Source organism: Pangasianodon hypophthalmus, chromosome 20, assembly GCF_027358585.1.
Source record: "Pangasianodon hypophthalmus isolate fPanHyp1 chromosome 20, fPanHyp1.pri, whole genome shotgun sequence".
In the NCBI taxonomy this organism is placed as follows: domain Eukaryota; kingdom Metazoa; phylum Chordata; class Actinopteri; order Siluriformes; family Pangasiidae; genus Pangasianodon; species Pangasianodon hypophthalmus.
In genome coordinates, this window is record NC_069729.1 from 2,769,239 (window position 1) to 2,782,301 (window position 13,063).

The following is a 13,063-nucleotide window of genomic DNA, read 5'->3' on the forward strand; positions in this document are numbered from 1 at the left end:
ATGTTCATAAAAACTCCACATGCAAAATTAGACATGAATATTATGAAATTTGTAGCTACTATTAATCAATTACCAGTCTGGCAGCATAATAGTGGGTTACCAAGGAAGTGTTTATGTGACTCCCAACAGCAGTAGTACAAAATTATTTTACAAGTGTTTCTGTAACCCTGTGTGTGTGTGTGTGTGTGTGTGTATGTGTGTGTGCTCAGACATTTAAGCAGCAGGGCAGTACAGTACTGAAGTTAGGTGACACCGTTATTCCCTACCACGACGACTTCAAGATGTACATCACCACTAAGCTGCCAAATCCACACTATTCTCCTGAGATCTCCACCAAAGTCACCCTCATCAACTTCACCCTCTCCCCGAGGTACAGCATCGATCGCAAGAGTGTACAGTACACACATACTGTCAACAGAAAGCAATCATTAACTCCGTTCATGTGATGAAAAGTCTGATTCATGTCTGATTTCATTTCTTGTTTTGCATTAAGTCTTATAGTAAAGTAACATGTATACTGTGCAGCGGCTTGCAGGACCAGCTGTTGGGCCGGGTAGTAGCTGAAGAGAGGCCTGACCTGGAGGAGGCCAAGAACCAGCTGATTGTGAGCAATGCACGCATGAAGCAGGAGCTGAAGGAGATCGAGGACCAGATCCTGCTCAGGCTCAGCTCATCAGAGGGTAACCCCGTCGATGATGAGGAGCTCATACGAGTGCTTGGAGCCTCCAAGGTCAAAGCTGGAGAGATACAGGTCTGTCAGCAAACTACAGAAGAACTTGACCAGGAAAACATTTCTCTTCCACCTAACCAGCCCGACCCCCTCTGTCAAAACGCTTAAAACTACATGCTTTGAGTGTTGCTTTTAGGGAAAATGAGCATATCTGAGCAGCTCCATTCCAGCATGAGGCAAAGCTTATTTCCTGGCTGGAAAATTTTAAATTAAAGCCTGGAATGAAGAAAGTAGGCATATTCATTGCATTGACAGTATTGTGAATTATAGTTCTTTAAGGTATCTTTGAAATTATATGATTATTATAGGTGTAGGTACATTTTTCCACATTACAAAGGGCACCTTTATGTCCTTAGACCTAAGTCTGTGAGTTAATACAGGAAGAAATACATACCATAACCTAATAACTATAATTTTTCTTTATTTTTTAAATTGTGGGTCTCAGTTACTTTGATCACATTCAGTTTGATTTATTTTTGGGTTGCTTTCCCATTTTCTTGAGAAAGACTGTACATTAATTAAAGAATTATTAACTATTAATATTATTACTATAACGCTGGACTGTGGTAGGCCAAAGTGATGGTGGCGGAGGAGACCGAGCGAGACATCGACTCCACACGTCTGGAGTACATCCCTGTGGCCGTGCGCACCCAGATCCTCTTCTTCTGCGTGTCTGACCTGTCCAACGTGGACCCCATGTATCAGTACTCGCTAGAGTGGTTCCTGGGCATCTTTATGGCGGGCATTGCTAACTCGGAACGCGCAGGTAGAGCAGATGCTCACACAACACCATCACAACACCATCATCATCATCTCTAAGAGTGCTATAAAGAAAGGCCTCTTCCTTTTTATGCAGATGCTACACAAATATAATGATGTAGTCATATTGCAATCATATCATATCAATTCAATTCAATTTCATCGGTATAGCACTAACACTTTTAACAATAGATTAAAAGCTCGAATAGGCAAGCCAGAGGAAAAACTTCCTAAGAAGACATGAAGAACAAACCTTGAGAGAAACCAGACTCGAAAGGGAAAATGTCCTCTTCTGGTCACACAGAACAGTGCGATTATAAATCATTACAGTATACAGGTGGAGAAGACTAAAGTTAAACAGTACTAAGAATGTTACAGGAAAGAGTAGAAAACAACATCCACAGACAGTACAGCAGAAAATTTGGTCATAAATTGAAGAATTTTTCTCTTCTCATGGAAAAAGCATGTACTGTCTAACTGTATAACTGTGGTTACAAACCACAACAAGTAATGTTGTTATCATAAAAATAAACAAATTCTTATCATTTCAGCAACTGGCACGTTAGAAGGTCTGTCATATCTTACATAACTAAATATAATGTTGATATGTAAATGTACATGCACTATAATGTTAATATGTAAACAAAAGTGTTCTCTAAACATAATCAAAAAATGGCTGTTATCCAGCACCTCCAGCCTCTGCTCCCTGAGGAGCTCGGTCACTGACTGATGTGTGTGACGTCTTTTTCACTGACTTGAAACAACGCATACTGACAGCTAAAGAAAGAGCTTTTTGTATTCATGTGTTACCTGTGTGCAATTAGTGTCACATGATCTGATAAAAATACACCTGCTCCTGGAAGCGCCAGAGTTTGTTAGAGAAGCCTTTGTGAAGACTAAGTAGCTATCAAATGGGCCGTCTGTCAAAAGGAGGGCATTAGTCAGCGAAACAACCAAGGGTAACGCTCAACGTGATGCTGCCACCACCATGCTTCACAGTGTGGATGGTGTTCTCAGGTTGATGAGCAGTGAGATTCGATCCAAACTTTAAACATGTATTAAGCATCATTATGGAAGTCTATTACTCTAACTCTAACTGACATTTGTTTTATTTTGAATTATTGTTCATATTTGTTTGTTTGCTTCCTCAATTAATGCCGTCATTTTTACGCTAGTATTAACGTAGGAAAAGTGACTCCATTGCCGTCATCTCCCTTCACAAGGCTGTCTGTCTTTTCTTAGACACACTGGAGCAGCGCATCAGCAACATTAATGAGTACTTCACCTTTAGCCTCTACAGCAACGTGTGCCGCAGCCTGTTCGAGAAGCACAAGCTTATGTTCGCCTTCCTGCTGTGCGTTCGCATCATGATGAACAAAAATAAGATTGATATGGTGAGAAAAAATCTCTTGCCCACTCCTGCTTTTCTGGCCTCAGGGTTTTTTCCTGTGTGCTGTAGTCTCAGCTGCTGGAATGTCAGTCAGTCTTCTATTAAATTTGTATAATCATTACATAAATTATTTATGGAAATGGTTCACCTCCATTTTAATGTGCTGGATGTCCAGGCTGAGTGGCAGTACATGTTATCAGGAGGCACAAGTCTGCAGCAGCTTCCAAACCCGTCGCCTGCCTGGTTATCAGAGCGGGCATGGCAGGACATCATGGCCCTCAGTGCTCTGCCCAACTTTACAGGCCTGGCACACACCTTCTCCAAACATGAGCTTGAATACAAGAGGATCTTTGACAGCAACCAGCCACACCGGTAATCTCTCACACTTACACATTCACAAACAAATACCTACATACAGAGCACACTGGTATAGACAGGCCTGACAGATGCAGATACTTCAACAGTATATGGCCAGAAGTATGTGGACACCTGACAATCACACCCATATATGGGCCTTCCTCAACTCTATGTGAGTTTCTGTGTATTTATGTGTATTAGTTCATTGTTCTGTACATGTGACTGTATAGGGAGCCTCTCCCGGCTGAGTGGGAGAGCAAGCTGGACAGTTTTCAGAGACTGTTAGTGCTACGCTGTCTGCGTGTAGATTGCCTAACACAAGGCCTGCAGGACTTTGTGTCAGCACAGCTGGGTCAGCGCTTCATCGAACCACAGGTTAACAATATCTATATTTTCTGATAATCAACTTTAATGTACTAGGATGGCAGTAAATCCTGAAGTCTGCCTTAAGGGAGTGATTTAGTGAATAATAACACTTACACAATTTTCCTTTTTATATCAAATCAAGTGTATGATTTGGCACTGGAGCTATGACAATAATGTATATAATAATATACATTATTATACATTAATATACATATTATAATACATTAATATACATATACATATACAGATGAAAGTCTGTTTCACCCACAGATTTTACTGTACAAAAAAAAGAAGTGTAGATGAACCCTGTAAGGTTATGGAAGCAGTCATATTATTAGTACAGTTTGGTATCTTTTGTAGCAGAAAGTTGGAAGTCATGCATCATAGTATAGATTTATCCCTGAAAATAAGATTAACAATGTCCTTTAAAACAAGTATATGAAGATTTGTGCATATATTTGTGGAAAAGATTTTTGGGTGAGAAACTTTTAGTCTAGTTCCAGTGCAAAATTTAAGCAGCAAATGTCGGACACCAAACACGTCTTGGCCAGGTGACTAAATTTGGGATGTGTATAAAATAAAAAAAATGTAGTCCTCGGTTTTAGACTTTTGTATACATTATGCAATATGTCTTCCTGTCTGTCTCTCTTAGACGTCTGACCTGTCTGTGGTCTTTAAGGAGTCATCTCCCTCCACTCCGCTTATCTTTGTGCTATCACCCGGCACCGACCCCGCAGCTGACCTCTACAAGTTCGCAGATGTCATGAAGTTCTCCAAGAAAATGAGCGCCATCTCGCTAGGCCAGGGCCAGGTTAGAGCCAAAAAATTAAACACTTTTATTTTTCAGGTATCCAGTGGTGTGATAGGTCTACTCTAGGTCATTAGACATTCTGAAATTTAGTTTATAGCGTAAATTAAGATGTTTATTTATTTATTATAAGCTGTATGTTAGCTTGTGCGATTAGATTTTTGAGAACTATCCAAGAATTGACATGACTGGAATTTCTCTTCACCCTAGCAGACCTTTTTACAAAGCAGTGATATAATAAAGCATTTCTCTCCACTGTGTTGCTAATGATAGGTCTGTACTGAGCGCTGATATCAGTTGCTAGCCTGTAGGTCACTTACTACAGAGCTGCTACATTCCTAACAAGCTCAGGACAAAGACTGGTGCATTCAGTTCCTAGTGAAGGTCTCATAATGAACAAGAACAGGCCTGAGGTCACAACCATATGTATGAGACTTCTCAGAGTGCTAATATGGGATCAGGTTTCCCCTTTCATGTCGTAATAAATACAATGATTCAGGTCAGTCAGCATTCCTCAACACATATAAACTTTCTAGTGTTGGACACTGACAAGCCAAATGAACCAGTGTGGATGGGAGAGAACATTCTAGAGACTTCCTATCAGTGACACTCAGATACTGCGTGTCATCCTAACATAAGTGATGGAGAATGTTGAGTAAATACCATAGACCTTATGCCTATGTTTTATAGTCTGTAAAGATGTAAAGATTTCTAATGTAGCCATAATGTATTGCATTTATAGAGTACTTCATATGGTAACCGAATGCAAATAAATGATTTGGAATGAAAAAACAGATACAAATGCATGTATGAGTAGGAGGCACACTATTACATGGTTATTTTTCAAGAAAGTTTACTAGAAAGGTTCACATGTACACAACTAAAGGTTCACTCAGGTTTTTATTTTCATGCGGGTGTGAGTAAGAGGTCAACTCGAGGGACAAAGAAAGATCACGTTCATTTACAGGAATGTACACCATTCATTCATTCATTCATTCATTCATTCATCCTTAGTAACTGCCTGGTCAGAGGTGCGGTGGTTAAATTAGGCTTCTACTTTGTTCATATTTTTGAAATAGAATCAACTAAATTCATTAGCATATATTGTCAGCAGGTGCAAAAAAAAAAAAAAACAGTCCCACACTCATCTGATGTTGAAGAATGAGCCAGAATTTACCATTTCTAGGCGCAGAGGGTTCATATTAAAATATATGTATATTTATATCTGTATATAGGTTTAATAAACATGATATTAATGTTAGATTCTTTATTGCTATATTAGGTATTTTGAATGGAGCCAAATATTTTCTAAAAGCTGATTGTAATCTCACAGCCGTGGATTGTCCTATGTACTGTACACAGTCTGTAAAGTTTTAACCCTTCTTCTTCCTGTTTTTTGAATCCCTCTTTTGCTTATTCTGTACTCTGGACAGCTCTCAATGTGTTCCTAATTTCAAGCTTTTAGACTGATTTGGCTGCGTGTGACTGCTTTTTGTCCTGTTTGTGATTGTTTTGTATAGACAGTATGTTTTCATGACTTAGTCTTATTTCAGTGTCATGTTTTGTTTTTTTTTTTGTTTTTTTTGATGATCTGCAAATTTGTAACTTCTTCTCCAGCATTCTTGGCCTTGTCTTTGCTGACTGCTGGAGTTTCTCAGAAAGGAAGATACAATCTGACCATGCATCTCTGCTAGTGGAAGATCAAAAGCGATGACAGATCACAGATGTTTCACGCTGAATGTTTTTGTTGAACCTTGAATGTGTGTTTAGTTTTGTTGGTAATGTTGGCTGAGTGTTTTGGAGGCTGTGAGTTGAGACTGCATTGCTTGTTGAAGTCAGATTTGCTTGTTGTTAATGTTATCAACGTGTCTGTGTTTCATTCGCTGCTGCTGGTGGTGAATTTTGTCTTTGCATTTATTTTTGTCTGTGTGTGTGTGTGTGTGTGTGTGTGTGTCAGGGTCCCTGGGCTGAAGCGATGATGCACAGTGCGATGGATAAGGGGCAGTGGGTATTTTTCCAGAATTGCCACCTGGCACCCAGCTGGATGCCCACTCTGGAGCGACTCATCGAGAACATCAACCTTGACAAGGTTAGCTACTCCCAACACTCACGTGTGCACAAATATACACTGCCCACGTGCATATCCATGGCTGCACGTGTGAGCAGGAAATTCAGGAGACACAATTTGTGTAGCATTTAGTTAATTAGGTAATTATCTTAGCAACAGGACTTTTATTTAATTGGTGCAACACTAAAAGCAACCACTCTGTGCTTTTTGGTCTGTGCATGTGGGCGCCTGTGTGTGTGTGTGTGTGTGTGTGTGTCTCAGGTCCATCGGGACTTCCGTCTGTGGCTTACTAGTTTGCCCAGCAACAAATTCCCGGTCTCCATTCTTCAGAACAGCTCCAAGATGACCATCGAGCCTCCACGAGGCATCAAGGCCAACCTACTGAAGACCTACTTGAGCCTGAGTGATGACTTCCTCAAAGCCTGCTCCAAGGTGCAAACACACACACACACACACACACACACACACACACACACACACAGGCTCCCATCTCACTAAAATAAATTTAAATCTACTTAACTGATCTGTCTTCTCGTCTCTCTCACTCTTTTTTTCTCTCTCACTCTTTATCTCTCTCTCTCAGACTGCAGAGTTCAGGTCTCTGTTGTTGTCTCTCTGTCTGTTCCACGGAAATGCCATCGAGCGCAGGAAATTTGGTCCACTGGGTTTCAACATTCCGTATGAGTTCACAGATGGAGACCTGCGCATCTGCATCAGCCAACTCAAAATGTTCCTTGATGAATACCAGGACATTCCTTACAAGGCAAACACACACACACACACACACACACACATACCCTTACAGATACACAAGCTGTTTTAACACATGAACAACAATCTTCAGCATGCCTCCTTTTCATCCCTTATTCTTTCTCTTTCCTGTTCCACCACACCACAGCTTTTTTTTTTTTTAACATGAATTATGGTTGTATTACAATGGTAGGAGAAGTATCTCCTTTCTAAATGGGCCCTGGCCAAGAAGAAATCCTTAAGCAATCCCCTCTTTTCCCTTTCTTTCAGATTTTAACACATCACAGTTTAAAATAACACAGACACAGGGCAGTTTGTATTTTGGGTGTATCTGTGAAAGAAAACAGAACAGAGACGCTGCATGGCTGTTGACTTAGAAGAATGAGACAGTTTCCTGCTGCAGAAACTTTCCTCAACCACTTCTCACACATCCTCTGCTTTTCTTATATGTCTTGAAAAAGAATGATAAAACTCCTGTATCTATACAGAAAGGAAAATGATCATAACATCACATCAGAGCGTAAACCAGTGTCTGCACACACATGCCTGAATATCTTTTCTCGTAAGCGAACCGAGTTTCCCAAAAGCATCATAAGCTCGCTCCATCATTGAAAGGAAAACTCAGCCATGACTTTATACTATAGTATCCACATTTTTTCACTCTCTGTCTCACACTATCTCTCTCTGTGTCTAGGTTTTGAAGTACACAGCCGGTGAGATAAACTACGGTGGCCGTGTGACAGACGACTGGGATCGCCGCTGCATTATGAACGTGTTGGAGGACTTCTACCGTCCCGCTGTGCTGAACCCTGAGCACATCTACTCACCCTCGGGAGAGTACCGCCAGATCAGCACAGACCTGGACCTCAAGGTTTTCTAGCACTTTTTCCAGATGTACAGCTTACTCACAAAACAGCACACACACACACACACACACACACACAGCAAAGCAACACTGTGCACTGAGTTGTTATGGGGCAGTGTTTGGATAAGTGTGCTAAAGGTTTACTGGAAATTCTCACAGCAAACCATTTCCCACTCTCTACTCTTATCTACTGTATATGTAAATATTTACAGGCTGTATTCACCATGAGAAGCAGTACATCATCACGAGAACAGTTTTCTTGATAATTTGTGTCATTGATTTGATATATGTGTGGTAAATCCGGGAAAAGCCTGTGGCATGACACTGTGGCTGAATTCTAGCAAAAAATCCAGTTTTGGACAAAATTCTATTTTAAGAAAGCAGATATAAAGCAGATATGAATATATTTCACCAAAAGGACATGGAAATGTTTTTATTTACTTTCTAATCTTGCCTAGGCTAAATTTAGCAGCCAGTTAACAAAGATTAGCGGTTGAAAAAAGTCTGCCTGAAGATGTCTAAAACCTCGCTAGCTAAGCGTGATTTCCTCCCACAGTGAACATCACACTTTGATCAAGTTGTTGGAGTTATGTGCCGTAGTGAAATGGACATAAGTCTAATCACTTAACTAGCTGTCAAAATGTCTGCACTTGAAAAGAAATCTTTAAATGCAATTTTGTCCTTTTTTACTTTTGGGGTAACCAGATTTAAAATGCAATTAACATGCAAAAGAGAAACATATCTCAATTCGGAAAAGCCTGGAGTTTTCATATACATATATATATGACCTGAGGACTGTAATGTATTATTTGCAGGGCTACCTGTCGTACATCCGCGGTCTGCCAATCAATGACACGCCAGAGATCTTTGGCCTGCACGACAACGCCAACATCAGCTTTGCCCAGAACGAGACGTTCGCTCTTTTGGGTGCTGTACTCCAGCTGCAGCCCAGAGCCGCCTCCAGTGGGGGCAAAGCCAGAGAGGAGGTACTGAGTCACTCATAGAGTCATCTTTATCTCTTCAGCCAAAGGACTGTGAACTCATACACAATATGTATAACCTTATGTCGGATATGTGAACTTTCCCGTCTTCTAATATATTTACCATTAATACATACAGCATAGGGCAAAGTCAAAAATATTAACTAAAATTTAGAGTTAGAGTAAAACTCTTTCTCTCCTGCAGATAGTCGAGGAGATTGTGACAGGGATTGTGCAGAAGATTCCAGACCCCATCGACATTGAGGAAGTCGTTACCAAGTACCCAGTGATGTATGAGGAGTCTATGAACACTGTACTGATTCAGGAAGTTATAAGGTGTGTCCATACACACGTCATACACACATCAGAAACAGGAAATGGCAGTACCCATAGCCCATAATAATCTAATTATCTAGAACTTTTCTAAAACTGAAGTACCATTTTTGCCTTTTCACAAAATCATTCTCTTTTTAAAGGGATAATCTATTAATATTATATGTTCATGTAATAAAATTACACTGATTCCTTACTTACACTCACAAATAGTGAATACATTTGTAACCATAAAATTTGTAACCTCTTTCTCAGTTTGTTAGTCACTTCCTTGGTCTCTGTTTTCTCAGACGTTTATTTTGCCAGAGATTACAATACTCTCTCTATTTGACGTATAATTTGTTAAGTTGTCTTTCTCTATCTTTCTCTTTTTTTTCTTTCTCATTTATTTGTTTTTCTTTCCTGAGATTGCTCAAGTTCTTTGTTCTCTTTCTGTCTCTCTCTATATCAGATATAATAAGTTGTTAGCAGTGATCTCACAGAGTCTCAGTGATCTGGTGAAGGCTCTGAAAGGTTTGGTGGTGATGTCATCCGAGCTCGAGCTCATGGCCAACAGTCTGTTCATCAACGCCGTTCCAGAAATGTGGAAGGCCAAGGCAAGAATCTGTCCTCCTCACCCCTTCTCCCTCTGTCTGGTTTTCTCTCACTTGACTTTTCTTTTCTTTGACTCTCTCAGACACATAAATTTAATTTTAGAGAGCCTGAATCATTTATTTAATACATGGAATTTTCCATTTTGTACTCACACACCTCTGTTGTGCCGTCTGCATTTGTTTCTGGATCTAGGTGAATAGCTACCTAAGTCACTCCTCATGTACACTAAAATCAGCCTCTTATTTTATTTATTTATTTTTTTCTGGTTACTCTTTACTTTTGTTTTCCTACTGCACAATTATTACTCTGCTAATTATCCTTCCAAATGATTTGGAATCATTGATTATTATTCCAGTTTTAGTGCTGAGCGTGATTTCTCCCGTAGGCATACCCATCTCTAAAGCCACTGGCCTCCTGGGTATCTGACCTGCTGCAGCGCATCAGTTTCTTGAAGCACTGGATCTCTGGTGGGATTCCAGCTGTGTTCTGGATCAGCGGCTTCTTCTTTCCACAAGCCTTCCTGACGGGAACGCTGCAGAACTACGCCCGCCGCTCTGTCCTCTCCATCGACGCCATCAGCTTCAGCTTTAAGGTACACAGCACTCCTACAACTCCTTAACTCAATGTTAAAAAAATATTTAGAATGTAACAGTTTGAGCATAAATGTTTCCACACTTCCACTCCTCATTTTTATAACATGATATTAACATAATCATTTTGCCTTTAAAGGAGAATAGCAGGTTAACCACTTAAAGGATGCCTTCAAATTTGTTCAACACTTGTCAGATACTTGTCTTTATGCTTCCTTCTGCGTTGGGCTCGATGTTATCTCAGGACAGGAAACACTACTTTAAATGGCGCCTACCAAGGCAGCCTTATTTTTTAATATTTGCAGGGATAGTGAAGATAATTTGATGCGTCCCCGATTGTCTACATTGCTGAATATTGCTGAATATGATGCATAACTGACTGTTACCCCATGCAGCAAAACTGTATTTACACCAGCATACTGAGTCTGTGTGACTATTATGTGCTAACAGCATACATAATACATTGATCTTATGACTTATATAACCACCGTACAAATCACAGAGCAAATCTAAAAGGTGTATTGTGTATTTAAAGATGAAGTAATGCTGCCTGTTGTTATTTTTCCATACCATGTTTCCAAAGCTAGTTTGTGACTACATTATGTCATTAAGAATCATTATCTGATCACAAAGTCTGAGTCATGTATACAAATTTGTGCAGAATCCTGCTGTCACTCACTGATCCTCCTGATCCTCTTCTTCCTCCACAGGTGATGAAGGAGCCAGTGACGGAGTTGACCAAGCGGCCCGAGATGGGATGTTTCATCCATGGTTTATTCCTGGAGGGGGCACGCTGGGACACACACGCTGGCCTGCTGACCGAGTCTCGGCCCAAAGAGCTCTACACTGAGATGGCCGTCATCTGGATGGTGCCCACGCCCAACCGCAAACCGCCACAGTCCGGCATCTACATCTGCCCCATATACAAAACGCTCACACGCGCCGGTGAGCTGTCTGTGTCTCTGTGTGTGTGTGTGTGTGTCTGTGTATGTTTGTGTGTGTGTGTGTGTGTGTGTGTGGTTGGATTTGAGCTGTATACAGTTTCAGAACAGTGGAAAAGGTTTGAAACCTGATAGTAGAGTGTTGAACCCTGTGAGTCATGATCATTATTATTATTGTTACTAAAGTTAAGATTTTTTTTATTGTGTGAGGATATTCTGTGAAGAAACAATGTTCGTGTTACAAATTTTACAAGATTTAAAATAATTGTGAGATTGGATGAAGGATAGGATGAATATTTTCCACAGAAAATAGAACTCGAATTGTGCAAATGTGGAGAAAAATGCTTTTTGTTTTCAATTTCAGAAGCAATATTTCTTCAGTATTTGTTTTTTATTGTAGTTTTTACATTTCCCCCATCTATTTGTTTTACCTTTCATTTCTCTCTGTCTCACTTTACTTCCCCTCTTGTCTTTGTCTCTGTCGTCCCCTTCTATCACTTCCTTTCTCTCTCACACACACTGTCCTACTTTTCTTCTTCTCTCATTTCTCTCTCACTGTCTCTGTCTCTTTTTTACAGGAACTCTGTCCACCACCGGTCACTCCACTAACTACGTAATTGCAGTAGAGCTTCCCACAGACCAAAGCCAGAGGCACTGGATAAAGCAAGGGGTGGCACTGATATGTGCACTGGATTACTGAAAACACACACACACACTCTCTCTTACATTCTCCCTTTTTTGTTTTTCTTTCAAAGACACGATGTTTAAAGAACTGAAGAGGAACTCTCTCGTCAGGAAGTGCACTCAAAACTATTTCCTATTTAAACTCCTAGATGATTCAACTTGTCAGATAAATCGTTTGTGTATGCAGCACATTTCCTACATTGTTTAAAAATCTCGAGCTCCATTAGCAATACTCTGTCAGTGAACTTTGTGCATCTTTCTGAAATATACTTCATTCCCATTCCTAAATATCTTAAATAAAATAAATGTCCCATTCAAGCACTTATTTTCCCATGGTAACAAATGCATTATAAGAAAAGATACTGTAGCTCAAAATGTCACTTCCACATCCATACTTACATTCATAATATTCACGAATATCATGTACTGGTGTACTAGTTTATTACATTTTAAAGAGAACATTGTTCATTTCCATGTTAAAGGGGATTGTACGTATGTCAAGGCAACTCAGGATGTATTTGTATGAATCACCAACCCACTGTTACCATGTTCTATTTGTGTTCTGCCGGTTTCCTCTGGGTTCTCTGGTTTCCTCCCACCTCCCAAAAACATGCTATAGAGGTGTGTGTGTATATATATGCCCTGTCATCCCAGAGTGTATTCCTGCATCTGGGCCAGTATTCCTGGATCCACAACATGCACTTACTGAAGATGAATGAATGAATGAATGAGTGAATGAATGAATGAATGAATGAATGAATGAGTGCTTAGGACCTGTCATCTCTTCTGGGTTTTTGGAACACATCCTCAAACTGCTTTATTTTGTTTTTGTGGTAGTTGTTGGGTCT

General features: G+C 40.1%; 1 protein-coding gene across 1 annotated transcript in view; it reads left to right on the forward strand.

Moving 5' to 3' along the window:
- The window catches only part of dnah1 (dynein, axonemal, heavy chain 1), a 40,256-nt gene extending 27,723 nt beyond the window's left edge, over positions 1-12,533 (forward strand). The window contains exons 62-78 of the mRNA XM_053227093.1: positions 210-370; positions 526-751; positions 1,301-1,496; positions 2,732-2,883; positions 3,055-3,251; positions 3,467-3,611; positions 4,255-4,413; positions 6,368-6,499; positions 6,740-6,910; positions 7,062-7,241; positions 7,923-8,099; positions 8,909-9,079; positions 9,279-9,409; positions 9,858-10,002; positions 10,386-10,592; positions 11,301-11,535; positions 12,110-12,533. Of these exons, the coding sequence (XP_053083068.1) occupies positions 210-370; positions 526-751; positions 1,301-1,496; positions 2,732-2,883; positions 3,055-3,251; positions 3,467-3,611; positions 4,255-4,413; positions 6,368-6,499; positions 6,740-6,910; positions 7,062-7,241; positions 7,923-8,099; positions 8,909-9,079; positions 9,279-9,409; positions 9,858-10,002; positions 10,386-10,592; positions 11,301-11,535; positions 12,110-12,231 (2,907 nt within the window). The 3' untranslated portion in view covers positions 12,232-12,533. The remainder of the gene's footprint in view (positions 1-209; positions 371-525; positions 752-1,300; positions 1,497-2,731; positions 2,884-3,054; positions 3,252-3,466; positions 3,612-4,254; positions 4,414-6,367; positions 6,500-6,739; positions 6,911-7,061; positions 7,242-7,922; positions 8,100-8,908; positions 9,080-9,278; positions 9,410-9,857; positions 10,003-10,385; positions 10,593-11,300; positions 11,536-12,109) is intronic.
- The last annotated feature ends 530 nt before the right edge of the window (positions 12,534-13,063 follow it).